General features: G+C 40.4%; 1 protein-coding gene across 4 annotated transcripts in view; it reads left to right on the forward strand.

The window, feature by feature from the left end:
- The window catches only part of ANO6 (anoctamin 6), a 70,379-nt gene that overhangs the window by 8,492 nt on the left and 34,337 nt on the right, over positions 1 to 27,550 (forward strand). For 2 of the 4 annotated variants that reach the window (XM_416045.7, XM_004937550.5), the window contains exons 2-3: positions 15,126 to 15,202; positions 24,826 to 24,951. In XM_416045.7, the coding sequence (XP_416045.3) occupies positions 15,126 to 15,202; positions 24,826 to 24,951 (203 nt within the window). Of the gene's footprint in view, positions 1 to 15,125; positions 15,203 to 23,504; positions 23,647 to 24,825; positions 24,952 to 27,550 lie in introns of those variants that run through there. The other 2 variants (XM_046902877.1, XM_004937549.5) reach the window with 2 other exon arrangements.

Here is a 27,550-nt window from a genome sequence, read left to right on the forward strand (position 1 = left end):
AAAAGAAAAGAAAAAATGAGAGAGGAAAAACAGTGTAATAAGAGTAAAACCTACTAATGCAACTGTTCATGTATGTGTATGATAAGCAATGGCATAAAGATTGTTCCAGGTCAGTTAATCAGGAAAACAAGCTACAGCATGGGGCTAAGGTAATATAACTGTGAATTGAAATAATTCATCTGTGGCATTTTCATGCATGCTTTTAATATATACTAAAAATAGTAATGTGTCTGTAGGTAATTTATCCAGCAGTGAAAATACTATGTTTATACAATTAATTACGTGCCAAAAAAAAAAACCCACAACCCACTGCTGCAGGTTTAGCACTGCAGTTACAGATAATAACATCTCACAAAACAAGGATGAGATGATGGTCCAGAGGGCTCCGTTGTTTCCAGAGAGTTGTATTACTTTGCATGGAATATTACTAAATTTCTTTGACCTCTCTATCCGTATGTTTTTTCTTAAGTTGTCTAATGGAGTTTGTATAGGCATCAACGAACAAAGATCAGGTCAAACAACGCACACTTTACCCTTGTGAGCTGTCCCATTGACAAGAGTGGGAATACCATCATTTTTGTAAATGCTGCTCTTAGTAGAGAATGCAGAACTAGTCCCTAATGAAGGAGATATCCTTACTAAATATTTCATCATTTCAACATTTACTGATCCATTCTAGGGAAAATAATTAAATTCATCCAGCTAATCTGTTATAAAAGACAAGTAGGAATTTACACATTTAAGGAAAAAAAAAAAAGCAAAGATTGGGTTACTTAAACATGCAATGTATTTAAAAATCAAAGCAAAATCAATATGACTGGAAGGAGTGACTGCTGAGTTTTAATATAGAAGCTTCAATGGCAGCATGGTACAGCCAAATGAAGCTCCATTAGACCTCTCCTTCACAGAAGTAGAAGGTTTCAGATAGAAGATGGTTATTAAGCATGCAGCAGCTGGTTAGAAATAAAACCAGAAGAGTCCCTCAATTGCTGAAACCACAAACTATTCGCTGATTAGAAAACCAAAGTATGCAGTTTCTTTCTAAGCTCCATTTCCACCACTAGGAGTGCTTACAGACATGAGTCTTTGTACCTACACATGCAAAGCTCAAAAATTCACATAGGTTCAGACTTTAAACTTAGTATTTTCACAGCCAAAGTCATTAAAAGTAGGTTGGATATTAGGAAGAAGTTTTTCACACAGAGGGTAGTGACACACTGGAACAGGTTGCCCAAGGAGGCTGTGGATGCCCCATCCCTGGAGGCATTCAAGGCCAGGCTGGATGTGGCTCTGGGCAGCCTGGTCTGGTGGTTGGCGACCCTGCATATAGCAGGGGGGTTGAAACTCGATGACCATTGTGGTCCTTTTCAACCCAGGCCATTCTATGATTCTATGATTCTATGAAATGTATCTTTTGGGGACCCTTATAGTGTATAACAGCTGACAGTAAGAAAAATTTTAAAGCAAATGTTCTGAGAAACTCATTACAGAAATTCAATTATATATCTTTTTAGGCATGTAAATTTGAGAGTGAGAGGTATGATTTTACAAACATGCCTCGATCTTCACATTTCACATTAAGCAACTCACTGGTCCACAGGCACTGAACTCTAACCAAACAGCCATTTGCAATTACAATTTGGTTAATCATCTCTGTTCCTCCTGAGGAGGTCCCATAGCTGCCTGGAGGCTTTGCATTCCTGATGAGCACCATGGGATCATCTCTGCTGCTAAAAACAGCTGTATTTGTAGCTTGGGGCATCTCCTGTAAAACATGCTGAAGGCAACATACACTGCTTTTCCACGTTACTGTGCAGTTGCTTTGATAGTAAGCTTGAGACTGATCTTAGCAAGCCTGTTGGATGGCAGAAGTGGCTTGTCTTCTTCATGTTTCCTGCCTAAGGACAGCTGGTTTGGTTTCTCTGGGATAAAAAAAAAAAAAAAAAAAAAAGAAAGGATTCACATTATTTTAGGCAGTGAAGAACAGACCTTCAGCTGACAAAGGTATGCTGGCAGAAATGCTGGTGTGTTTGTGGAATAATGTACTTCAGCTCTGGAGCAGATGAAAAACAGCTTAACATACTGTTGACCAGAGGGTTAATTGTATAGTTACTGCTGAAGTACCAAGTCACAGTCCTTCAGCAAATCAGCATTCAGAAACATGCAGGTTTCTTAGGCCAGGTCCTGGGCACGCGTATGGTCCAGAGAGGGAAAGGCAACATGCTGACGTTAAAATGGTGAATGGCTTTCACTTCCTGTTTTTATCCTTCGTACTTCTTAGAATTGATATATTTTATGTTTACCCATTTAATCCTATCACGAGTGACTAAAGGAATGGAAGGAACTGGGGCTGTTTAGTCTGAGGAAAAGGTGCTTAAGTGAGAGCAGGGCTGGTCTCTTCTCACTGGTGACAGGTGACAGGACGAGGGGAAATGGCCTCAAGTTGTGCCAGGGTAAGTTTAGGTTGGATATCAGGAAAAGCTTCTTTACAGAAAAGGTTGTTAAGCACTGGAATAGACTCCCCAGGGAGGTGGTTGAGTCACCATCCCTGGATGTGTTTAAAAACCGTTTGGATGTGGTGCTCAGGGACGTGATTTAGCGGAGGGTTGTTAGAGTTAGGGTAGGATGGTTGGGTTGTGCTTGGACTCGATGATCTTTAAGGTCTTTTCCAATCTGAGCAATTCTATGATTGCATGATTCTATGATTGTATTGGTATGAATACCAATGTTTCTGTTTAACATAGCTGAGTTAAATTAGATCTCACAAACAGCCGATCTGAAATTTCTCAGGGAGAGAAAACACAGGTGACCCCTGATATGGTGTTTTATGGCATTTGGAGCCAAGCAATGCTACTGATAGCTGTTACATTGCCAAACTTTCACTCGGTCCATGGAAGGAATCCTGATTTTTACAGGATTCCCTGCATTTCGCTCACACAGCAGCAAGAAATTCTGGAGCAGTGGGCTGCTGTTATGCCTGCATGTGTGCCTGTGTAGGGACCTGCTGCATGCCTGTTACACAACATGAGAAAAACACTTTTGAGTTAAGTGGCACTGTCAACATCCATGAAGTTATTTAAGTATGTAAATGCTGCAGTCTCAGCCCCCAGAGACTGTGCACTGCTGTTCAGAGTGGTGGGGGTTTGGTTTTGTTTTCTGTTTTTCCACACACATTCATGATAGAAGGATAAATACTCGTCTAAACAACGGTACTCCGTGTTTTAGTTGTGGTTGGTGGATCTGGGGGGGGGCTTATTTCCTCTGAATGGAGGATAATTTAATGAAATGTATTAGGGATAGATGTTTATCCTTCAAGATAGGACCGAATGTGTCCATCAGAGATGTTTCCATATCTGTCACAGGGTGTCACTGAACAAACCCAGTGACCCTTCTGCTCAATTAGAGCAACTTCCTGCATATAGAAATAAACTCCAGAGAAATCCTTTTTCCTTTCAGGAAGTCTCACAGTTCCCTTTCATCCCCTTCGCTATTTTTTTCACCTTCATCTTCTGGCAGCTTAGCACCGGCAATTCTCTTGGCCTTTGGAGTGCCAAGCTTGACTCCACAGGAACAGATCTAGCAACAGAAATGTCTTTCAGCCATAGGTCAGAAGTGATAGGAGATGTTCCCAGCATCCAGCCTGCAAAGTGCCAGCCTGCAGCAAATGGGCAGGAGGGTTAATTTATTGGATCCTAATTTGCTGTCAGTTTCTAGAGATCTCCTTCCTTATATCAGACTGCAATTCATTAAATTTCTGAAACAGAGAAGTTTATTCTACTTCAGCCAGAATTTGAAGTTGACACAAGAGATAGGAGATGCAGTCCTCTGGCTTGTGTTGTAAGGGTCAGGCTGGATGACATCACTGCTGCCTCACTGCCTGCTTGTCTATGAGCTGCATTCGTGCACTTCAAGAGTTCATTTGTATTTCTCTCCACACAAAAAGTAGAATCTGCAGTAAATCCACTGTGGTTTCTTCTTAAAAGTAAAACAAAACTTAACATAGCCACTATAGAGGGATTACAACCAGCCTCTTCACAGCCCACCACACTCACTTTAAGCCTGCTGGTACATTGCGATACATAGCCAACATAAGTGTAAATGAAAGGTAGCTCTGTAGGAGGATGCTTTGTTTTTGCTTTTTTTCTCATCCTCTCACCTCCACAGTTCTAAATAAGTGGATTAGAGTCTCTCTAGAAATGCATTTGTTGAGAAAGGCATGGCTGGATCTCTCAGCACTGGTTGTAGGTTCATGAAAGTCTCTAATGCCATATGAAAAGAGCAAGCCCAATGGTTCCTAGACCACACGATCTGTAGACACCGAAGTAAAATGTCTTTCCATGCATTGCAAAGCAAAGATTTCATCCCTTCCCTCTCATTTATTTATTTATTTATTTATTTATTAAGATTTTGTGAAATTACACAGTGATATAGGCAAGCTGGTAGGAAAACAAAAGAATTTCTCTTTGGCGTTTTACTCCTTGTTAGTTTTACTTCTTGGCTTTGTTATAGATGAATGGCGTGTAAGATTCAAAGCCACTCATTTTTCATCGCTGTCATTAGTGTATAGTGTGAATTCTTTTTGCTTCCTCCTGAGATAAGTGATCAAAATACGTACTTTCCATGTTTTTATGCTACCTGCCAATCTAAAGGAAATTTGTGCTTTTAAATTCGTCTGCTTTCTTTCCTGATGAGTTCTAAAATTGAATTTAATCACTTTATGATGGCTGGTCTTCTGGGAAGGTACAACAATTGTTAGAAAAAGTATACAAAAGGCACTTATATAACATCATATCACATGCTTACTTTGGTTGGTCTAAAGCTGCCTCTACAGTTCCAGCTCTGAAAGGCCTTTTCATGATGGCCCATACTGAAATCAGATAAATGACACTACCCAGGAAAGGATTGTACTATATGTATTTATTGTGAGTGTAAATGCAAAATAGCTACAGCTACCTGGAGGGAGGTTGTGGTGAGGTGGGAGTTGGCCTCTTCTCCCATGTAACTAGTGATAGGACTAGAGGGAATAGCCTCAAGTTGCACCAGGAGAGATTCAGGTTGGACATTAGGAAATATTACTTCTCTAAGAGAGAAGCTGAAATGGGCTGCCCAACCCTGGAGGTGTTCAATAAATGTTTATATGTTGTACTGGGAGACATGGTTTAGTGGGAAACACTGGTGACAGGTGAATGGTTGGAGTAGATGACCTTAGAGGTTTGTTCCAACCTTGGTGTTTCTATGATTCTTATAATGTAAGAATAATACTCCATACATGAATAACATCATTGCACATCAAGCCCCCAGGAAGTGCTTGCCAAGCATTGGGAAGCACTGATGATCTTTTTCCTTGAGGATCTATGGCATCTGCTTCAGAGGGTGTAGCAGTAGGTAATATACATGAGAACATTGCTGTGCCACATTATGGACTGGGGAGGAATCAAATGTTACTTGTCCTTACTCTTCCCATTGCCAACAAGCGTAAGAAGCAATTGCAGGTTTAACAGATACAGAGGGAAATACACGAATTAAACAGCCATAAGGTCATTTAAAACAAGAAGGTACTGCTTCTCTCTGATCATGTCCTCTGGGAGTTTGACTACCTCAGCACCCGTATTTTATGCTTTAGCACATAGGATGGCTGTTTTGACCCAGAGACCCTCTGACCAGTCTCTGGGACAGGAAGCTGGGCTAGATGGGCCTTTAAGCCAATCAGTAAGTACCTTCTTGTGTTCCTTTGTACTCTTGATATCCTTTGGTTGCACATACATACTGTTTCTTAAAAAGCACTGGCCTTGCACAAAGCTGGTGAACAGCCTTATAGCTAAAATGCAATACAAGAATGTGAACAGGCTGAGGCTGAGACCTGCAGCTGAACAACCACTGGCAAGTGGCAAATTCCCTTTTTATGTAACAAACACTGATCAGGCTTACAAGCAGCCCCAGTAAGGGCTGATGATGTTACCAGCCTTTCAAGGTTATGCTACCATCAGGCATCCTTCCTGTTAACTCCTCTTTTCTCAGAAAGTAATTTATAAACCTCTGTGTCTTGGAAGCTGCAGCTGTTCAGCACGGAGCTGTCAGCACTCGCCTGGCTGTAGTTGGTGAGCATCATGCACAGAATTGCCAGCAGAATCCAGAGTTTTGTATTGATAGTGATTGCAATAAGCTAAAACACACACTGTTTTGTTTTTCCATTATGGCACTGAATTCACATTAATTACATTATTCCAAACTGACTTTTAAAACTCAATAAAATTGATATATGAGTTGCTAAGGAAAAGTGTCCATAGTTATTATGATTACTTTTCTTACAGTACACTTTGAAATTACTCATCAGCAGTGCTGAGTGCTCCTACATGAGGACCGCTAATCAAATTGTCTGATTAGGTGAAATTCTAGTCATTCAGCAGTTTGCTCATGCCAATTTGCAATAATAATTTTTCCATCACTTCTGCTCAAGGAATCTCTCAGCTGCTTCAGATACAATTTCATTTCTAAACTGACTGTATAATTAAATAATACAGTATAGCCAGCAGTAATCTTTCCTCAAATTTAAATGTAAATGTTACCAGTTACCAACAGGAGCCATAGCATAATTGGCTGTGGCTAATTATGTATTATGTCTAAAAAATGTGAACATTATGGTTGCGAACTCAAGCACTTACAAGTTGGGCAACGTCAGAATGAACGTTGCCCAGGCAACTTCCATTTTCCATCCATTTGCTTGCATGCGTGTTGCACTTTTTAATTGCACAATCTTGCTGTTCTTTTTTTCCTCTTAAGTCCGCTGCCTCATTCAGTAAACCAGTAATAAGCAAAGATTTCTTTTCATCTTCCTCATTAGGAGCATGCCTCTGAGCCTTGTTTAATTTAGATTATCCCGGCCTTACATAGCATACATTTTTATTCATCTCTTCCTCTGTGTTTCTATGATGCTCTGTCTGTATCTGAGCACTATATCCAAAGGGGGTGTGCGTGAGTGTCAGGTTGCCTGACTTCCCATTTAGGGAGGGCTGGAGTTTAGCAATGCAGACTCCTGTGATAAAAATGCAGGCTACTTAAGTGATATGAATTGAGGAATGCTAAGCAGTTTTTAACAGGATTTGTGGAGGAGGCACTGGACTGAAATGCTTGTGCCATCAGCAGGCCTCCCTACAACACATCCATGCTGGTCCACGAGAAAAGAATTCATCCTCAAGCAAGCACTTCTGTACAACCTTATAGCATCATCATTCTGTGTCTATGGCTGTCGAGCATACAAAATTGTTCGATGGCTGTGTATGCTTTTTCATATGAAGCTGTCAATCACTTGTTAAATCATTGATTTTTATGAAGTAGCATTTCCCAGGGTTACTATTCCAAGTATTCCTGCTCCATACCTCTCCAGTGTACCTAGGCACAAATGCTCAGCTCTGCTGTAAGGGTGCTGAGCTTTGCAAAGGTGCTGAGGTGTTGTAGCAGCCTGGCCTGCTAGCTTGAACATTTTGCTGGGAAAAGGTAGTCAAGCCTTGGTTCAAGTAGCTTGCTCAGCATGCCAAAGCCAGGGCATAGGATGCACTCAAATTCTTTGTCAATCTGGTAATCTTTCTGCCTTCCTACAGTCTCTATACCCCATCCAGCTTTTGCAAGAACAGTTTGATGATTTCAACAGACTAGTCTTCCTCCTTGACCAAACCTAGACTCATCCTCATGGCAGCCCCATTTTGTACGCTAAGAGAGGTATGGTCCTAAAGAAGAAAGAAAAACTTGGAATTTACAGTAAAAAAATAGAAATAAAAATAATAATAGTAAAAAAATCCTTTGCTTTAAAATCTGAATTTAAAATTCACTTTCTGTGATAGATCAAGTGGTAGAACATACCTTTTACGTAGTAAGAAACAGGCATGAAATGGGAAGCTTGGTTTTTCCCAAATCCTGTTTTAGGCACCTACATCCTTTCTTTAATGCCAAAGCCAATGTTCATTTCAGCAGGTATATAGTTTAGTGCACACTTCGTTTTTTAATTTGTTGTTAAATGACTTTTTCCTTATCTGTTAGATAATTACTGTTTACTCACAATATCCATTAAGATATGTTTTGTTGGCAAGTAAAATTAATAAACCATGGAGAAAAGCAACATTGAAACATGCTTATTCATTGTCCTAAATACGCTGTGTACATAAAAAGAAGATGCATCTGCAAAACATGTCGCATTTGAAGTAGTTTATTGAGCAAGAGAAATATTAACAGTGGTTAATTAAATTGAAGGATTAATTAATGAAATCAATTGATTGATTCTGCTCTCTGAGAGCCACACGCTGTGTTCTGTATGTGATTAATGTAATGAGGCATAAAACCTGCCATTGCACTTGGACACTCTTGAATCTTTCACCAGGCATTTATCTGTAGCTTTACATGCTGGTACCTACTGCAAATCTCTCCTAATGCCCTTTGCATTGTTAGGATTAGCAGATCTCATTGTCCACCAACTGAATTCCATTCAGTTTTTCAGCCTTAAAGAGGTTATTCCAAGTAAAGAAAAAATTCTCTCAGAACTTACGAATGCAACTGAAAACCAGAGATGTCTGTAAGGTGATGCTGGTGCGCTCTGTGACTGGGGTGATCCCTTGTGTGCTGTGTTCCTAATGGAGCTGAGGTCGTCGTTTTTCTTAACCCTAGAGGCTGGGAGAGTTTGCAGTTTTGACAGCTAGAGTCACAGTGTTCACACTGTTATTAAGAAAATAAGGAAATAAAGTCTGTGTGTATGGGTGAACAACATGACATAGCAGGAATCCAGCATGAAATGGGTTCATTTGATAGGCAGACAGAGGGTGGATGAATGGAAATTGCTTAGCCTCAAACAAAAGCATTTAGAATATTCTTATGAGCAACACTTCGGCACTGATTTACAGTCAGCTGCTGTCTGCTGTACAGGCGACAGAGGAGCGTGCGGCCTGCTGGGCTCTGCTGTGTGCTGTGGCACTGAGGACCAGGCACCAGCATCTGCATCTCAGTGGATTCCTCTGGATTTACAGAATTGTAACTAAAGAGACGTCAGCCCAAGCATCTGCTTTATAAACTGAAGCTGGGGCCCATCTGGGTCTCATGGAAATAAAGTAGGATTTTTTGTCACAGGTTCTGGGCAAGTGTCTCACTTTTGGTGGAATCTTTTTGTTCCTTTGAGCTCTGGACATACAAGAGCTGCTTTAAAATTGATTACGAAGCCCCTAAACCTTCCAACTTGGTGCCTCCTAAATGTTTAGGTGCTGCTGTCAGCAGGATCATTTCCCCGGAGTCCAATTTCTGGTTCTGTAAGTGCTTGCTAATTACACAGATCTTTGGTGAGATACCTCAGCTCTGTGCTAGCAGTTTCAGGAAGCAGGCTGTTCCACTCGCAGTTCTCTTCCTATTACATTAGCTGTTGAACATGCTCTCTGTTTGGGGTTCGTCATGGACGAGTATTTATTTTTGAAACTTATACCACATGTTCCTAATGCTTTGTTTGCACAGCTGTGAGAAAAGATAATCTAATGGGAAGAATAGTTTCTCAAACAAGAAAGAATTGTCTTCCAAGACGGCCATTTCACTTCCTTTGTAGCACAACAGCGTGGGTGTAGGTTCATATTGGACATGCTTGTATGTCAGAAATTAAAATCAATGTTTTTCTTATTATGCAGCGTAGAATAGGTTTCACTTTGACAATACCTGCAGATCTGCTCTGTGTGACTGCACAAAAATGTAATTTAGTGACAGCCTGAAAAGCCATTTTGGTGTTACTAATTGTCGTAAGTTTTCTGTAGGCAACCGTGGGAGGGGAACAGGAATTTCATGCTGAAGGCAGCTGTGTAGATCTCTTATCATCTCTAAACAATAGGTTATAAAGTATAGTTTGTAATAAAAATAATTCAATTTTACTTTAAAAACATATCTTTTTCTGAAGTGAAGAACATGAGTTCAGTAGCGTGTTTTCTTCAAATAAGGCCTACAGGTACGAAGTAAAACTGATTTAAACGTATTCCAGTGAAATAACTGAAGTTTAAAGAATAGATACTACTCATTGCAAGCCAGGAGTGGAATGAAGTGAAACCATTTATAATCTGTGATGACAGCTCTGCCCTTGTGCATGAGGAGGAAAGGCTGTGTCCCAGAGAACAGCCCGTCTGCAGCAGTCACTCGAACCCAGACACAGCTCTGACCATCAACAAGGTCCTGGCAGTAAGGTCTCCTCCTGGCAAGGAGTATCGTGCAAAGATCAGATCTACCTTTTGGAAGGGTAACCTAGGAAATAATGTTCTTTATTATTTATGTTTACCCAGTTAAGCTGTGAGATGAAGGAAATGAGATTAGCATATTATCCCTGCTAAGGAGGACTTGATGATTGGGACACTTTTTGTTTAAAGTTGTCTAGGTGATTAAAGTCTATACATGGGTTGGTGTTAAGGATCAAGACCATCAAGTATAGTTTATGTTTAAAACTGATTTTTAAACAAGTAGCTCAAAGCAGCTAGTTGCCTTGATTAATTCTGCTTTGGAACTCTAGATCTCTTTTTCTCTTTCTTTCTTTGATTCAAGGAAGATGCATATTTCTGCTTTTTCAACTCCTACAGTTTTTTAGATCTAAAAGAACTCCTATACATTGAACTGAACATACAAAATAAAAGACAATGAAAAGTACTCTGCAGTAGGAAGAGAGATTGTGGCTCTCAAAAAAACAGTCTAACAGTTGGACAGTTTCCTTCCAGAACAATTCCATTTGTACAATGGTTTTACTTCACATAAAATTTCAGCCCCTTGTTATTATTTCCACAATTCTGTTACAGACAGTGGCTGCCATTTCCTTGCGTGGTATTGTCTTGGATACATCAGTACCATCTTTTTCAGATGATTCTCTCCCAAACATTAGTTTTATTCAAGGAAGCATTAGTTTCTTCTTTGTAGAGGAGTAATAAGGTGAAAGTAATTTGGCTTGATTAGAGAGTGGGGCTCAGAGTAGTTTTTATTCACTTCAGAGCTCAGTTCATATCCAGTCATACTTCATATCCTTCATACTTTCCAAGGGCTTCTGAGGTGGAATCTGTGAGGTGGGGTTTTGTGCTGGCTGCCCCTCAGGCTCCTACTTGTAATAGGACCACAAAAGCATTTGTCTGCTGACACAACTGCAGAGTGCTGAGATGAGGAGGCATCACCACAGTGTGCCTCAGTTCCTGAGGAGCTGCACTGTGCAGCTCTGGCAGTTTGACATTGCTTCCTGGCTTTGCAGGCGTGGTTACTCATGAGGTACCACATTGGGTGCCAGGGCTAAGATCTTATATTTTGCAACATTGCACAGGTTTGTTAAAGGAAGGGAAGTGCCAGGTGCTATGAGTTTGGTGTTGTAAAACCATTCTGGCTTAACCCTCTCCTATTAGTTTGGCTCATGTAGGTGATTTGCAAGCCTAAAAGCTGTTGTTGCCCTTCCCACCTTGGATTATTTTTGTTAAAGAAGAAATCTATGATAGCCAAGAATTTTTTTTGACAGTTTGACAGCCTTAGGCCTGTTTGGTAATGTCTTTGCTTACAAAGCTAAGCCCAGCAGTCTTATCAAACACCAGCTTATCCAGTATCTTTGCAGTTTTATTGTCATTGTTGTGGGGTTTTTTTTTGGTTTTTTTTTTTTTCCTGCCAGTATCTTTTTTTCCCCTCTGGATATGTTTTTTTCCCTATTTTCAGGCCTCTTAATTTTAAATTCCGTGAAACTGTTTCATCCTCATTGCCTGTACCTTAGGTTCCTCCTATTACTTCACTATTCAGACTCTAATGAAAGAAAGGTTTAATTCTTCTTTATATTTATTCCAAAGGGAGAGCAGCTTCCATGCCTATCAGTGTGCCATAGACTCACCTCTGCCAGAGCAATGGGTAGAAATTGCTAGCAGTAATGTTTGTGAAAGCTTTTGAAATTAAATCATTAAACAGGAAGGTCACTGAACTTCCTGAACAATTCATGGTCAAAATCAATTGACTAATTAACTAGACTTTTTACTTTTCCTCTCAAAGAATTCTAGGATCTTTATTCAGTCCAGTCACAAATGTTGGCCAACTGCGGTTTACTTGACTACGTGATAGAACTTCTGCACTTGATGTGCTTTGACCCAAACATTAACAGAAGTGACAGTACTTCTGAAGAAGAAAAAGATCAGCAGAAATACTATTTTAATATAAAATCTCAACAGAGTGGTCTTTGTTGACCATGACTATGAGAACACCATGGGGTCTGGAAAGGACCTAAAAAACTGATCCAGGCCATCCATCTAAGCTGTATGCCAGATTCAACTTGGCTTCGATTGTTCCAGCATATTTAATTAATCTGCGATGAAGAATCTCTGATGCTGTAGACCTCACATGACCTCATCAGCTTCCCCAGGCAGTCTGTTCCTCTGTTCTCACAGACAGAAAGTCCCAAACTTTCTTGGTGCAATTATTTTTCATGTCCTCTCTTCTTCAAACTGGTTCTATTATAAGAGGGAAAGTAGAAGAAGTAAATTAAGTTATTTGGTGGTAGAAAAAAGCACTTTGTGTGGATGCGGCCCTTTCTGACAAAGCTGAGTTTTTGCAGGTACCGCTTCAGTCTGAGAGACTGGAATCATCTCTTCCAGCCAAAAGCACAAGTGTACAAATTGGCATAGCTGTCTCAGCAAAACGCCATTAGAATATATCTGACCTAAGCACACACTCATGTAGTGTCAAGGTGCTGCATTCTTTGCTCCACACAGACATTAACCTGCATTTAATTTGAGAGAAGTTCTGAGTTAATGTCCCAGAAGAAGTGAGAGTGGCAGATTCCTTTTGCTTGACTCCTTTCATTGTACCAATGGCCCAGGAATTTACTGGATGATATTTCAAGTAAATATGTGTTCATATGATAAATATTGTTAAAATGATAAAGTGTGCATGACATTGCTGGCCACAGACAATGAGGCGGAAGTAAATTGTAGTCACGTATAAATTTCTCAAGAGGATATTCCTGGCCAGGCCCAGATCCATCAGGATTTAGGAGATCTGGAGTTATTCTTCCTACTGTGAATGCCGTGTTTCCTTCTTCAGCTCCGGCTGAAGGGATTCTTAGACAGCATTTTTGAAGGATGTGTGGTTACACACCATGAAGATGTCAGCAGTAGGGCTTTTCAATGCACAATTCTTGTCACTGAAGTTCAGTGGCTGCCATAAATCTTCATGTCTGGATGTGTACACATCTGTTTGCCTTGTGTAATAACGCACAGGGTTTCAGAACACATGCTTGTGTTTCAGAACAGCATGTTTATCTTACTCCTTCACCATGCCCATTATATATGAGAAGAAGCATTCCCTCTTCTGTGGGTTTTCTGAAGCACTTTGAATCTGGATATCTTCATGTCAGAAAACCAATACCAAAGGAAAACAGGGTGATGCCCTTTACACTGACATCGGGGGTACTTATTTGTCTTTCTCACATTAGATTGAGTTGAACTCGTTAAATTGTGCTAATGTGCATTTACAGCAATTTTACAGCTGAAATATGCCTGTTTTCTGAGTTCTCATGTTGCAGTCTCAGTGTGTATGCTATACTAGTCCACACTTTCCTGTTCTCTTTTTAAAAGCCAGCAAACATTTATAAAGATGTTAATGCTTTTAAGAGCTCCCAGTCTTTGGATATTGAACTGTGCCAGCCTTGAGGTTATGATTCAGAGGTTTGATGATAGAAAAAATCATGGGTCACTTTCCTACAGTATGCACTATCACCACAGTAGAGATTTGGAAACTGAACAATATCCCTACCATACTCTATGAAACTGTGTTTAAACCACATTTAGCCACTTAGAAACCATGAGAGAGTTCTGCTGACTTGGAGAGCTCAGCAACAACTATCTTGCAGTGCTCTATTTTAAAGTGTTTTGACATCTCTTCAGCTGGTTTAAGTAAGCATCATCAATGAAAAAAAGCTTTTTTAAAAATTCTAGAGAATTTGGATACATATCAATGAAGTTTTTAAGCCAAAAAAAGAGAGAAAACAAATTCAGGCAAATCAATTCTGTTGGTCCTAGCATTGTATCTAATGAGCATTTAATTATCCTTCTAAACGTACTGTAGATTTGATTTTTTTTAGAGTATTTTTTATTTAACTATGTTTTAGAGTTTTGGACTGTTGTTGATAAGTGGAGGTTATCCTTTCCAGGCAATACTGTCATCATGCTACCATTTACATCCATGACCTCAGTGTAGGGCAGACTTTGCTGAAATACTTCACTATATTAAGGCAGAAAGCAGCCTTCTCCATCAGCCACTTTATTTTATTTTCAGCTTCAGGATGTGAGCTGACTTCTTCTCAAGACACCCCCAAAATAGTTAAACTAAAACAAAAAATATTGCAGCAATTGAAGACATTCTGGTAATTTATTTCCGGGAGCTATATTAGGATGAATTTGTGGGTTACTGAGTGGGTTATCTAGTGGGCAGCTTTCCCAGTGTGCTTGATAATGGTATCACAAAGTAGCATACTTCACAAGATCACTTCTAAATTTTACTGTATTTTCAGGAAGGCAAGTTAGTTTGCATGTGTTTTTTTCTTCTAACAGTTGTTACTGGGGAAACAGGTGAGATTTCACTGGGACATTGGTACACACTGAAACCGTAAGTGTGATATTAGGTTATGTGAAAATCATTCCTATTATGTAGTAAATGTCACAGCATCACTACCTGTATTATACACATTCCAGGATTTCAGAAAAATAGATTGGTGTTGTTAATTGAGATTGCCTAAGTACCATGAGCATGAGCTACAGTTATTTCTTCAGGTGGAGCCAGTTCTGATTCCCTTAATCATGGAAAGATACTTCTAACGATAGCAAGACCATAGATAAGAGTTTTCTAAAGACTAAATAACATGTGTTAATAGAGGAGGCTTTGCTTGGTTGGTTGCATCTCCAAGCATTAACATGTCATCCTGGTGAAGTCTGTTTTGCTCTCTTGCCACCTGTTGGTTACTACTGAAGTGTGAGAGACAAACATTCCTCTGAGAAACAACCAAGTGCCTGGCTTATCCAGAAACCATTATTTAAAATATATATATATAAGAAATATTAATACACAAAATGCTAAAATATTTGATTTTGTTTGTTTGTTTTGATTATTTTCAGTCTTGGAATTGAACCAAGTGATTATTCCCACTTATGGAACTGTGTCAGATCAGCAAAATCTCCATACTCCAGAATGGGTGGGTACTTCTTTACTTTAACTATGATTACCAATAATTTTTTTCTTGTGTAGGTCTTCAATGACGGATTCCAACAGAATGGCATGCCATTGCATTTGCAGCACAGCCAGTTCATTTGTGTGACTATGCTATATCTCTGCTTCCCTAATGATACCTGAAGTCTTTGGCTCAGGTGTAAGAGTGAAGGTTGACGCAGTCACTGAACACACAGACAAGTCACTAGATCAGTTACACATATATATTCACTGTAAACTGGTAGACACGCACTTCTTTTCTGTATATGGTTTTGTGTCTGCATGTACAGGATTTCTGTGTGCTTGTACAAGGATAAATATGTGTATACACCCTACATATAAACACACATACTCTATAAATCAGACACACCCAGGTATTAGCTGGCCAATGTGAGTTCAGGGCTCTTTTCAGAGAAAGCTGGGAAGCAGCAGAGACTGAGCTGTCAAAAAAGGAGAAAGAACTGGAGGTCTCTTGCCGCTTTATCCAAAGTTCAAGTTCCCCAACAAACCTGTTTTCTACAGCTATCAGGCTTCTGGCCCTAGCTGAAGATCTCCTGCATCAGATCCCATTTATCTTTAAGGTCTGGCCTGCTGACCCTAACAAGCCCTGCCACTGGGTGTGCCGTGGCACATGTTTTGACAACCTGATGCCTATCTGGCATGCTGAGGAGTCCAATTTCATTTTTTACCCTAGTGCAATACTAGTGCAGTTTGCAGTTGCACAGGGATATAGATATAAGCCTGGACTCAAAAATTATGTAAAATTATATACGTATTATAAAGCTATTGGAGTTACTCCATAGAAACAAAAAAGCCTGCTCTGTGTTTCGTTACTGTAATGGCAGAAGTCACTGCCATTGGATTTAAGTGTGCATAGGTTGTCTTATCTATTCAGGCTACCTTTACAAGTGGATCGGTGTTAAAGGAGGACAAAGAGTAAAGAAACAGATTAAACACTGTCAAGAATTGCTTTCTGGACTAATTAATTTTGAACATCTAAGAGCTGGTTATGGTTTTCACATATGGGAATCCATTCAAGAAATTGCAGCAATGGTGCCATAAAGTAATGACATCTAGAGCTCGTTCTCAGTCAGCCTTGTCCAAGATATTGGCACGTAAACTATTGTCTATTTACAAGTAACTGAAACAACCTGTGCCTTTCTCTCATTATCATCTACTAAATAGTATTCAAGGAACAACAGCCAGCTACTACCGCTGCCAGCTATCCCAGTAGCTTGCATAGAGGAAGGCTGTAATATGGGTGTGGAGAAACAGGTCCTGCTGATGTCTCTGTATATGAGGAAATATTTTCTTCTCTTCGTGTGTCTAAAATAGCATACAAGGGTCATGGTGGTTTTGCTCCTGCCTCTGCTGTGGGAAACAAATACCAAATCCACTAGGAATGAAGTTTCCTTCTGGGAGCTGACCCTGCCTCTAGGTACTCTTACAGGGTCTTCTTCATTTGATGCTGCTCCAGGCTCTGGAAAAATATTTAATCTTTTTCTGAAGGATGAAATGGAATCAAGACCTTCCATTTCCTTACTGAGGGCCCTGACTAGGATGTTGTAAAAATCCATCTGAGGCTTTCTTTGTGGTCCAATGATTAGTCTTTTTTATGTACTTACATGAAACGTCAGAACAAACAATGCCGTGTACCTTGTGGTTAGAAAATTCTCCTCTGAACAGTCAAGGTACAATTTATTTTTATTTCTACTAAAAATCAACTGCCACAATCAATTTTCATTTTTAGTTCCTTGTGTTGACCAGCACTTGTCATTTCTGTTCAGTTTTAGCAGAATCTTTTTCACACTGCTCATTCCATCTTAAAACCTCCAGGGTTGTTTCAGTGGCCAAAATGGTTGAATAAAATTCAGTTCTACCAAGCCTGCCCATGAAGTAGATGTGTGCTGCTCGAAAGGGAAACTAAATAGGAAGCCTAGCCTTAAACTATTGCACGGAAGGAAGTGCTCTACCAATTGTCTAAACTTAGATTATGCTTCCTAGCTGGGTGTACTTTGTGAAATTGATTCAGCAAGGTTGTACATGTGGCAGAAAATTGCAGGAAAAGTATTAGAGGTCTTATGTAGAGAAACTGAATGTGGTCCCACGTAATTGGATTTTGCCCTGATTGTACTATAGAGCTTTTATGCAAGACTTGTGAGATTGTATACATCCAGCTTTTTGTCTATTTGCAGTGTCAAAGGGGAGTAACTGTGGCCTGTTTGCATTATCACAACATGGTCATATATGGGCCTGAGGGTATTGCTTTCCAAAGAGAGAGCCTTTGCCAAGCACTCCAGAAAACTCATTGTCTTACACTGGAATTCCAGATTCAGGAGCCAGGCAGCAGCTTTGGCTAAGGTTCTTCAGTGATCCATGCAATCACTGTTAAATTGGAATTATACTGTTGCTTTCTCTCCAGATAGATCTTGTGAAAATTAATTTTTTAACACTTGTGTGAATAGAATATTGAGATTATACAAGGAGATTACCATAGAAATAGAAGGAAATCCCCATTTTAGGCATTCAGACTACTTAGATGAAGTAAAACAAAAAAGGCATTGAATAAAGAAGACAACAAAGAGTGTAAGAGTACGAGGCTGTACAACCAAACCATGCGTTATTCTCAGTGTATAAGAAAGACATCACTTCCCAGCTCTCGGATGTTTTGCTTTGCAGCCTTAGCTGCTCCATAGGTGGATAGCTTGAATTTGGATTTGATAGTACGCACAGTTCTGAGATTCAGCATCTGCAGAGGGAATTCTTTGCCATTAACTGGCTTCCAGTTGTGTTAATGCTGTTCCTCAGACATGATTTCTGCCACAGAAAGGCTTCAGCGAATTCTGAACAAGTGCGGGATGCTTCTGCATCCAAAAAAGGAGAAGAGGTGCTGAAAAATGCTTTTCCAGGGGAGTACTGTCTTTACCTTCAATGAGAAGTGAGGGCACGTGGTCTGTCTGTAGGCAGGAGGAGCTGGGATTCCTCCCGCAGTCAGCAGCTGTATGTGGGCTCAGGCGGGAAGCTGTCCACTGGGTGTCTCATCTAAAGTTAGCTCTGGGGGTGAGGCTTCCCAGTGCCTGGCCAGTTACCAGCCAGTGTCTGCTGGCAGAAATACATGGCAGTAGTGATGCCATGTGTATTTCTACCTTGTAGAAATTCTTTACTCTCAGTTTGTTTCCATTTATTAGATGCCAAAAATTTCTTTGCACGTTAAGGTACTGAGAAAAAACATCTTCTGATTCAGAACTTGCTAATAATCTCATTGTTGCTAAAAACAGAACTGAAATAGTCCTTTGTTGTTATTAGCAAATATGAGTCGTGAGGGAAAATGCTGAATGCACAACAGTTATTGCCCTACGGAGGCACACACCAACATTAGTTTCTTGTGGAGTGCAAATGAACTTAAAACCTGCAGAAGCAAATGCTTACATTGGTCTTGGTGTCAGAGCAGATGTCTCTAGTGGTCACTCAGAATAGAAAGTAATTAAACATCATATTATGTAGCTGGGATAATAATTAAGACTTCACATTTCTGTAACATTTTCACCAGAGGAGCTCAAAGCACTGTACAGATAATGATGATTCATAATATCCTGGTCATATGATGCGTTTCCTTTTTAAATACATGATTGGAAGAGAAGTATCCTGAGGCCTGCGGAGAGAAATAACCATGCCCTTGGGCAGCACCCTGACATCTCCACCAAGGCCAAACCACTACTACTATGCAGCCTTCAGTGCCCTGCCAGGTGGGTTGTGTGCTGGAGGGCTCTGTGCTGGGACCGAATTACATGGCCATACTCTGCTCACTGGTCCCAGCACTGGTTTACCTCCTGCTGTGCTGCAAGAACCTGTTTGGAGGTTCTCTGAAAACTATGTGATATTGCAGACAAGTGGTTTAACCCTCCAGTAATGATTAGTTTGCCACCACTGACAATCATACCAAGGGCTCCTGTGGACTAAATAAAGGACTTCTTTTATCCTTTCAATTAGTTATGCCTTTCCTGCAGAAACTGTTTTGTTTTTTTTGTTGTTTTTTTTTATTTAAAAACAAACAAGCAAAGAAACAATTTACAATACTGTGCTTGGTCAGGATGTAGTAAGTAATAAAAGATATATGCAGTTCCCATTCACCTATTTTTTCACTATCTAAAGGGGAGCTACAGGAAAGAAGGGAATGGACTCTTTAACAGGGTCTGTGATGACAGAACAAGGGGAAATAGCTTCAAGCTTAAAGAGGATAGATTTAGGTTGGCTGTAAGGAAAAAGTCTTTTACAGGTGAGGCACTGGAACAGGTTGCCTACAGAAGTGGTTGAAGCCCCGTCCCTGGAGGCTTTCAGGGCAAGGCTGGATCGGGCTCTGGGCAACCTGATCTAGATGTGCATGTCCCTGTTCATTGCAGGGGAGTTGGACTAGATGGCCTTCAGAGGTCCCTTCCAGCTCTAAGGAGTATATGATTTTTCTTCCTTCCTGTCTCTGTGCTGCCCTTCCCACCATTACCCCCACTTGTTGTTTAACAGTGCAAGGCCCTGAGGAAGCTGAAGGAGCTAAGGCAGTTTCTGTGCAACGCCACTTTTTCTGCCCTGCAATGGAGCACTGTTGCTGCTGAGGAAAATTCACTGAGGAGAATGCACAGCCATCCTGGTTACGTGTGAGGAATCCTGAGAAGTTCAGGGGCTTAGGGCCGGTTCCGCCACTGGGGTTTGGTCACTTGGTCTGGGGCACCAAGTTGCTGGGAGCCAGGGGCGAGGAGGTCTGGGCCGAGCACATGTGTGTGGCAGGGCTGGCTGGGCTGGGCCTGTGCCTTCAGGGCCTTTGCACATCAGTTAGTGCGGCGCCTCACAGCCCTGCGTCCCACTGTGCTGTCTGGGAGCACCAAGGCACTATGGCTGTGAAACAGCACTTTTGATGTTATATGTAATGTCTGCACTATACACATTTCTGGGCTTTTTGTTGCTGCAGACCACCACCAAACTTACCTCTTGGAGTCATTACCCACTGACCCATACCCTGATGTGACCTGAAGCACAGAGGTGCACTTCCTTCACTTTGCTGGCCTCATTGCCTCTAGACTAGCTCCCACATCGGTACCCAAAGTGTTCCAGATTCCTCCTGCTAATAAAGCAGTGAGTGGCTCCCTGTCTCTCTGGTGGCAGTGATTGTACAGCACTCCGCAAAGTGCTAAATATAATTAGTACTTTACAGCTAAAGGTATTTTTTGTGTATTTATTAATGTTGTTAATCAATATTAACCTGCTGTCCACTTGGGTATCATTATAACGTTAAGGTGCACAACCAGTTGTCTCCCTCAGTACCTAAAATAATTAGACTGAGGCTAAGAAAATTAGAAAGTGCTGTAAATAGTCCCCATGTTTGCTTCTTCCAGAACAAAGAGGTATCAATGGACCTGTTCATTATTTTCAGTGATAATGCGCTGCTGATACTTAAGCAAAAATATGGATTGGAATTTCAGCCTCCATTAACTTGTGTGTGTGCGTGTGTGCGTGTGCACAAAGTTGTGTGCATTCGCCTGATAATAACATTTGTAATACTATCAAATGATATTACATATTTGGAGAAAAAAAAAAAAAAAAAAACTGCTGTCTCCAAGGAATTATTAACTTCAGTGTACAGCACATCTTCGTAGTTTCCAGCCCTGTTTTTCCCCCGGTAATCACGTTGAATAATATATGATTTTTCATTACAAACTATCCAGTAGGGATTATAAGGCATACCACACATCTGAGTTAATGTAACTGTCAGAACCTTAACCATTGCATTCCCTTTTGTGTTTTACTTCTTCCTTTTAATTGCACAACATTAAATGTTATGTTACAATTGATTTGTATGGGTCTTAATCTTCTCTCTTAAGTATTCAGGCTTAACGAGTCAATTCTTTATCACTTGGTTGTTATATAAAGCATTTATTGATAGGTCAATAGGACAATGGAAATTATGTCTAAGAAGTTAGCTTCATGGGTATGAACTCTTGTCTGCCCGGGTTCGTGCAGTCCAGTATTGGTTCCTCTTTCAGCTATATTCAATAATATATTCCTGTAGTTTGATAGACGTAGAAAAGTACGTATGTAGTAACATGCATAAACTTATGTCCACAAAAACATGCACGTAAGCAAATTCATGGGTCAGGATACTGATTAATGGGAATTCTCTGCAGCTGGTTATTGCCATTCCAGTTAAGCCAGTTATTGCTGAGTTACACACTGACTGTAAATGCTTGAAAGTGACTGGGTTTAAAGGAAAAATAGTCAGTGAAGTTACACAATCACAAATGAGGAAAAGCACAGGTCATATAGGAAGAATAACTTAAAGACGTAACAAAAGAACGTGAAAGCTCTTACTACTTCTATGCTTTCAAGTGCTTAAATTTCACAGCTAGACTCTTTCTCTTTAGACAAAAGGTACAAGGCTGCTGTTTCTAAAATTTAATCGGGCCTCTTCCTCTTTTGAATATCCTTCTGGTTTAGACACTGGTAACGCTTCCCCTTGTTATTTATTGTCATCAGTCTGGGCTCTGTATTTCCAGTATTGCAACACAGGGCAATTTCAGCCAGGAATTGCCCTGAATTTCAGCCAGGAATAGCCCTGAATCCCCAGGGGCTGCAGGGGATGTGTTTGGGGTCCAGCTGGCCTCAGTCCCTGTGCCTTTTTACCTTGTGATTTTTTTACCCCAGTTCATGCAATATTCAGACACAGCGGTGCCTGGGCTCTGTGTACTCCCAGTGCAGCACGTAGACTCAGCACTGTCCAGCCCCGTTTGCAGCCCTGAAGCTAATGAGAAGCACCAGCCCTGCAGCCAAGCAAGTTAGCAGCTCTGTATGTAACAGGGCATCAGAACATCACGCTTTTCCTGACTGCATCTCTCCTGAGCACAGCATGTGGTGCTCATGATCAGACTACTAGGAGTGGCAGGTCACTCCAGATGGGAGACATACAGAAGTGTCCACCCGGGAACTACATGTCTTAAGCTCTCACTGCGGAGAGATCTGGAGTGTCTAAGCATTGGTATGCAGTGCTACTTTACATTGCCTTTGCATTAGCCTATAGTCACCAGAGTCTAGGGCATAATTCCGCTGATCAAATTTAATCATCTATATTGTCCTGTTACTGTAAATTATTTGTAGATACTGGATACTGAGTTAACTTTTTTATAATATCTTAGTTGTAATTTTTTTTTTTTCAATGGGAATGCTTAGAGAAATTTTCAAGGCAGACGTTCTGATAAAGGCATCTGCCCTGTTTTGGACATGGTCTGCTCCTTTTGTCAGCCCCAGCAGATAAACATAAAGAAAGTTCATAGACTCATAGAAATATATTGAAGTTGGAAAGACCTCTAAGATCATCTAGTCCAACCATCCACCTACAACCAATACTGCCCACTAAATCATGTTCATAAGTACTACATCTACCCTTACCTTAAACACCTCCGGGGACAGTGACACCACCATTTCTCTGGGCAGCCTTTTCCAGTGCCTAACCACTCTCTCATCTTGGTTATGTTTTAAATGAGACAGAAAATGGTAGCAGCAGGCTAAATGTTACACCTTTCACCAAGTCTTTAGTTGGAAGAAGTCTCACAAGAATCAATGCTTGCTCAATGGGACTACTCCAGATCTAGTTCTCATGAATACAAAAATCTGCATCTGTGACTTGCTTTGGGCAGTGGAACTGCTCAGTGCCGTTGTGGTCCGTCGATGCCATCTGAAAGTTTAAACCATTTCTCCTAACCCATTACAGTGTGCATCTGTCTGTTGATTTGGTGGCTATGTATGGAAGTTTCCTGAGTGCCTGGCCAGGCTGTGAAACTAATACATGATGTATTTGTATGTTGTCACAAACCTCTTAGCAGATGTAGGATTCAAAGGGAACTGCTATATCCAAGAATCTGCTCAAACTGATGAAGCAAATAAGTTAACAGAATGTGTTTGTATATACAACAAAAAAAGTATTGAGTCTAAACTCCCCTCAGTTCATTTAAAATACATAATTTTTGTTTAATTATAGAGAGAAACATTTTGGTCAACTGTTCTGACTGAGCCAATAAACAGTAACAAAATAGTCTACAGAGGGAAGCCTAGAATAAAAGTCAGGGAAAATTTGTTTTGGAAAAACTGTTGTGTTGTTGCTAAAATGCCCTCTGCCCCTTAGAAGTGGGATGCTCCTGACAGACTATTGCCATTCTTGTTAATTTTACCAGCATTGAAGAGAAAACAATTCAAGCTGCAGGTGGGGAGTCTCTGAGACCACAACCACATTTCCCTGATTTTTATCTGTGGACCAGGCATCGCAGAATTCCCAAAACTGTATTCTGGGTGGCTGATATGCCTGGCACCCCTAATGCAGTTTGGTCTTTATTGACAGGGAGATTTCAAGAAGATTAAATCTGGGAGTCTTTCGGTGAACCCAAAGGCACAGTATGTTCTTGAAATTATTTTGGGGCATTTTGCTGGTCTGAACCTACCCAAGGCCACCCTGCATGTCCAGCCCTCTTGAAGGGCTTCTCAACAGTTCTGCATGGGAGTCTTGCTGGCTTTTGAGCTTTTACCGTCTCTAATGCAATGCTGAGTCCTCTTTTAGACATTCAATATCCACTAACATTAGTGGCACTACCCATATTAGTATAATGTATGGATCTGGCCAGGTATCCTGGAGTTCGCTACTCACTGCAAAACATGACAATACTAGCAACATTACAATTATATATTAACTGAGAGGAGGGGCTGTAACATGTGATAGTGCCCACAGAATACTCTAATAAACTCCAAAACCATTACTACAAAAACATTCTTGAACATTCAGGTTACGCCATCAATGTCTCTGTATTGTTACACACACGAAATAACACATTAAGATGTTATTAGTGGATATGACAATCTTTTCTGCTTTTCTCTGGGGACTAGATAATGGCTTATGGATAGATTAATCCTTTTGATTTGGGCATATATTTTAACATGATGGATGTGTGGTATTCAACAATGTTTTCTGCTTGCTGAGATTTTGTTAATAATAAGGGAAAAATAAATTCACACAGGATGTGTCCATTTTGAGAGCACATCTGCAGCCTGACCATGTTCTATATTCTCAGGGCAATTATTGTTTTGAATGTTAGCATGAATTAAGTGACTGTTTGTTGTTGTTTTAATTGCAGAGATGCTTAAACTTCCAGCAGGTATAGGGACAGATGGGAACACGCTAATTCTGAGACTCCCATCAGGAGACAACATATCTTGTAGACAGAATATTGTATCATGACAGCATGCAAATTACTTGACAGATGCATTATTCAGATGTAGTGCTACATCCCAGTGCTCCTCCCATTGCCAAAAGCTAATATACCATTTTAAAGAAGAAAATTAGGTTAAAGTTATGCTGTCTTTATGTCATGAAGAGATCTGCCAAACTCATCAGGATGATTTTTTTCTCCCATTTACTCAATGCTAATGGTGATTCACTTTGGACTTCTTACTATATATGTCAAATACATAATAATGAATAATGAATTTCTCTTTTCACTGAAATACTGTGTAACAGGAAGTAAGGAAGGAAACTATGAGTAAAATTCTTCGAATTAACCTAACCTATCTTCCTTACAGGCTGATTTTGATAATAAGCCTGACTCCTTGTTCTTCAACGATGGGCAGCGAAGAATTGACTTTGTTTTGGTGTATGAAGATGAAACAAAAATGAGTCATAAGAGGAGTAATCATAAAAAACAAAAGGTAAGTTATTTTTTGTATAAATCTGAACATCTGTTGGGTGCTAGAGCAGTGGACATAAAGGACAGTGCCCTTAACTCCTGAGAGCTGTGAGGCAAGCTCATAAGACCAAGCACTGTGTCCAGCAGCATGTGCTGGGGGACATCAGAGCATGCTCTTTGGAGGGAACCCTTCAGGAGGTGTGAGCAGAAAAATATTGGAATCAGGATCTCAGTTTGAGATAGACACCAGGATCTTCAGACTAGGGCAATTTTCTTTTTCTATATCTACAATGCTTGAATTGCCCCAGTGGACTTTGGTATTAAAATCAGAGTATTCAGGATAAGCAAGGAAGAGCCAGCTGACTGAGTGCTTCAAATGACAGTTAAATACTGCTGTAGCTGCTGACATTTTGTCCAGAGTAGTACCTCAGTTGTTTATGGGGAATACCTGTCACTTTGCCATCAGAATTTCTCCAAGTACCACTCTTTCCCATGATGCTTCAGCAGTCTGACCCTCTTTAAAGACCTTGCAAAAAAACTGACTCAAGCAAATAATTGCTTGATGCTTCCTAGCAAATGTGAACAGCAGCCATAAATATTTTTTAATGTTATTTTTAAATTATTTTCACAAGTCTGTCAGAGAACTTTATTCATTATGCCATCTGAAGCCACAGAAATAAGCTCAGCCATGCTGCTGAGCTTTTGAAACTGCAAACTGCCTGAGAAATACGCACCCACTGAATGGTAGTTCCCTTGGAATTTGTACTCTCCCACCCACCACTTTCTTCTCTGATTTAGCAGTTCTCCATGTTCCAGCCGCCTCTGGTAGAGGCAGGCAAGGACAGAAACACCAACGAAAGCAGCTCATATAGAAATAACGATTTGCCATTAGAAGAGAAGAGTAGGAGTAAACAGGCCGTAGCTAAGCTGGTTGATGTTCCTTACACAGTGTTGCCAATGGCACTGTCAGGGCAGCTGTAAGAAATGCGGTTAGTAGGGCTCAAGAGAGTCCTGCAGTGGGTGGATGTTGAATCACACATGTTCACAAGATCAGCGATAAAAATGAATTGAAAGAGGTAATTAGCAACAAAATCTGCTCCCTTGGAAACAACTATTTTTATCAATAAGCATTTTAAATTTGTTTGTAATATTTAGCCATTACCCAGATGTATGCTAAAGTATGAGTGTATTTTCTAAACAGTGATGGAAATTAAATGTGAACAGTGGAAAAATATTTCTAGTGCTGCATGAATGTTAGAACAGTAGCCAGATGTACCTCATGAAAAATTAGACCAGAAGATTATGGGCAAATGCACTAAGTGCATGCAGAAAGAGGTTGCTTTCAAAGGTCTAGGGCAAGTTCAGTGGTGGGCAGCCACAGTGGTTAGGAGCTGGAGCACTTGTCTTGTGAGAAGAGGCTGAGGGAGCTGTGCTTATTCAGCCTGGAGAAGAGAGGATTTCAGGAGGATCTAACAGCAGCTCTCTGGTATCTGCGGAGCTATCCAGGAAGACAAAGTCAATTCTCTACAGCGGTGCATAGGAGAAGGATAAAAGACAGCAGGCATAGACTGAAGCAAGAGAGGTTCACATTGGATGAAGATGAACTATGAAGATGGTGGAACAAGCTGTGCAGTCCCCATCCTTTGAGCTTTTCAAGACCTGACCACATGCTCCTAAGCAATGTGGTCTGAGCTCAGAATCAACCCTGCTTAGAGCAGGAGGTTGGGCTGGTGGCTTCCTGAGGTCACTTCCAGCCTGAATTTCTGTGTGATCCTCTGACCCTAAGGTCCAGCCAACACATAACCATCACATCTCTCTATTTTCATCATGTCTTTCATTATCAGGACTCTTCATTTGATTGTGTTTTTATTTATGTTTTGGTGAAACCAAAGTCTATTTTCAATTACCTAACAACTGTGCTATTTGAGTCTGTGAGATTGCAAGGGATGGTGAAGATGTGTCAGAAGATGAACACAAAGGTGATAGCATTTGTTGCAGCTGGGATAGACATGAACAGTGAGAATCTGAAGACAGAGGAGTACTGAGGAAGGCATGGGCAAGAATTTTGATACTGAAAATACATATAGTGCTGAAAACGCAATAGAAAGCATAGAAGATTGGGATGAAGATGTGGCAATCACAGAGGATTTCCTAGAAAAACAGGTACAAGTATGATGACACTGAGCTGGAGAACTAATGAAGGAATCCAAAGCTGATCATGGAACAGATGAAACGTTACAGTCTTTCAGGTACCTGAGGACACTTAAAGTAAAGAGGAAGTAAAGAAAGGATTTTGTTCGTTAATCCTATAAAGACTGAAATGAGTCACCTAGTCATGACTAAATGCTTGTGATACAGACCAGAAATACTGACTCCCTCTCAACCCTCCAGCACTTCACATACAGGTGTCATTAGTTTAGAAAGCATTTTAGTTATCCATTGTTGAAGGAACATTTTTTAAAAACCTGAATAGGTAGAGATTTCCTAAATTCTCAGCATGGAGAGGTGTAAGTCAACTCCAAGCATGCAAGTGCCTTGAAAATACAGAGGTACTTACTCTCACTTGAAGTCTGTTGCTGTGCGAGTGGAGGAAGCTGTATTCCCATGAGAGAATAAACATT

Source organism: Gallus gallus, chromosome 1 (assembly GCF_016699485.2).
Source record: "Gallus gallus isolate bGalGal1 chromosome 1, bGalGal1.mat.broiler.GRCg7b, whole genome shotgun sequence".
Classification (NCBI taxonomy): domain Eukaryota; kingdom Metazoa; phylum Chordata; class Aves; order Galliformes; family Phasianidae; genus Gallus; species Gallus gallus.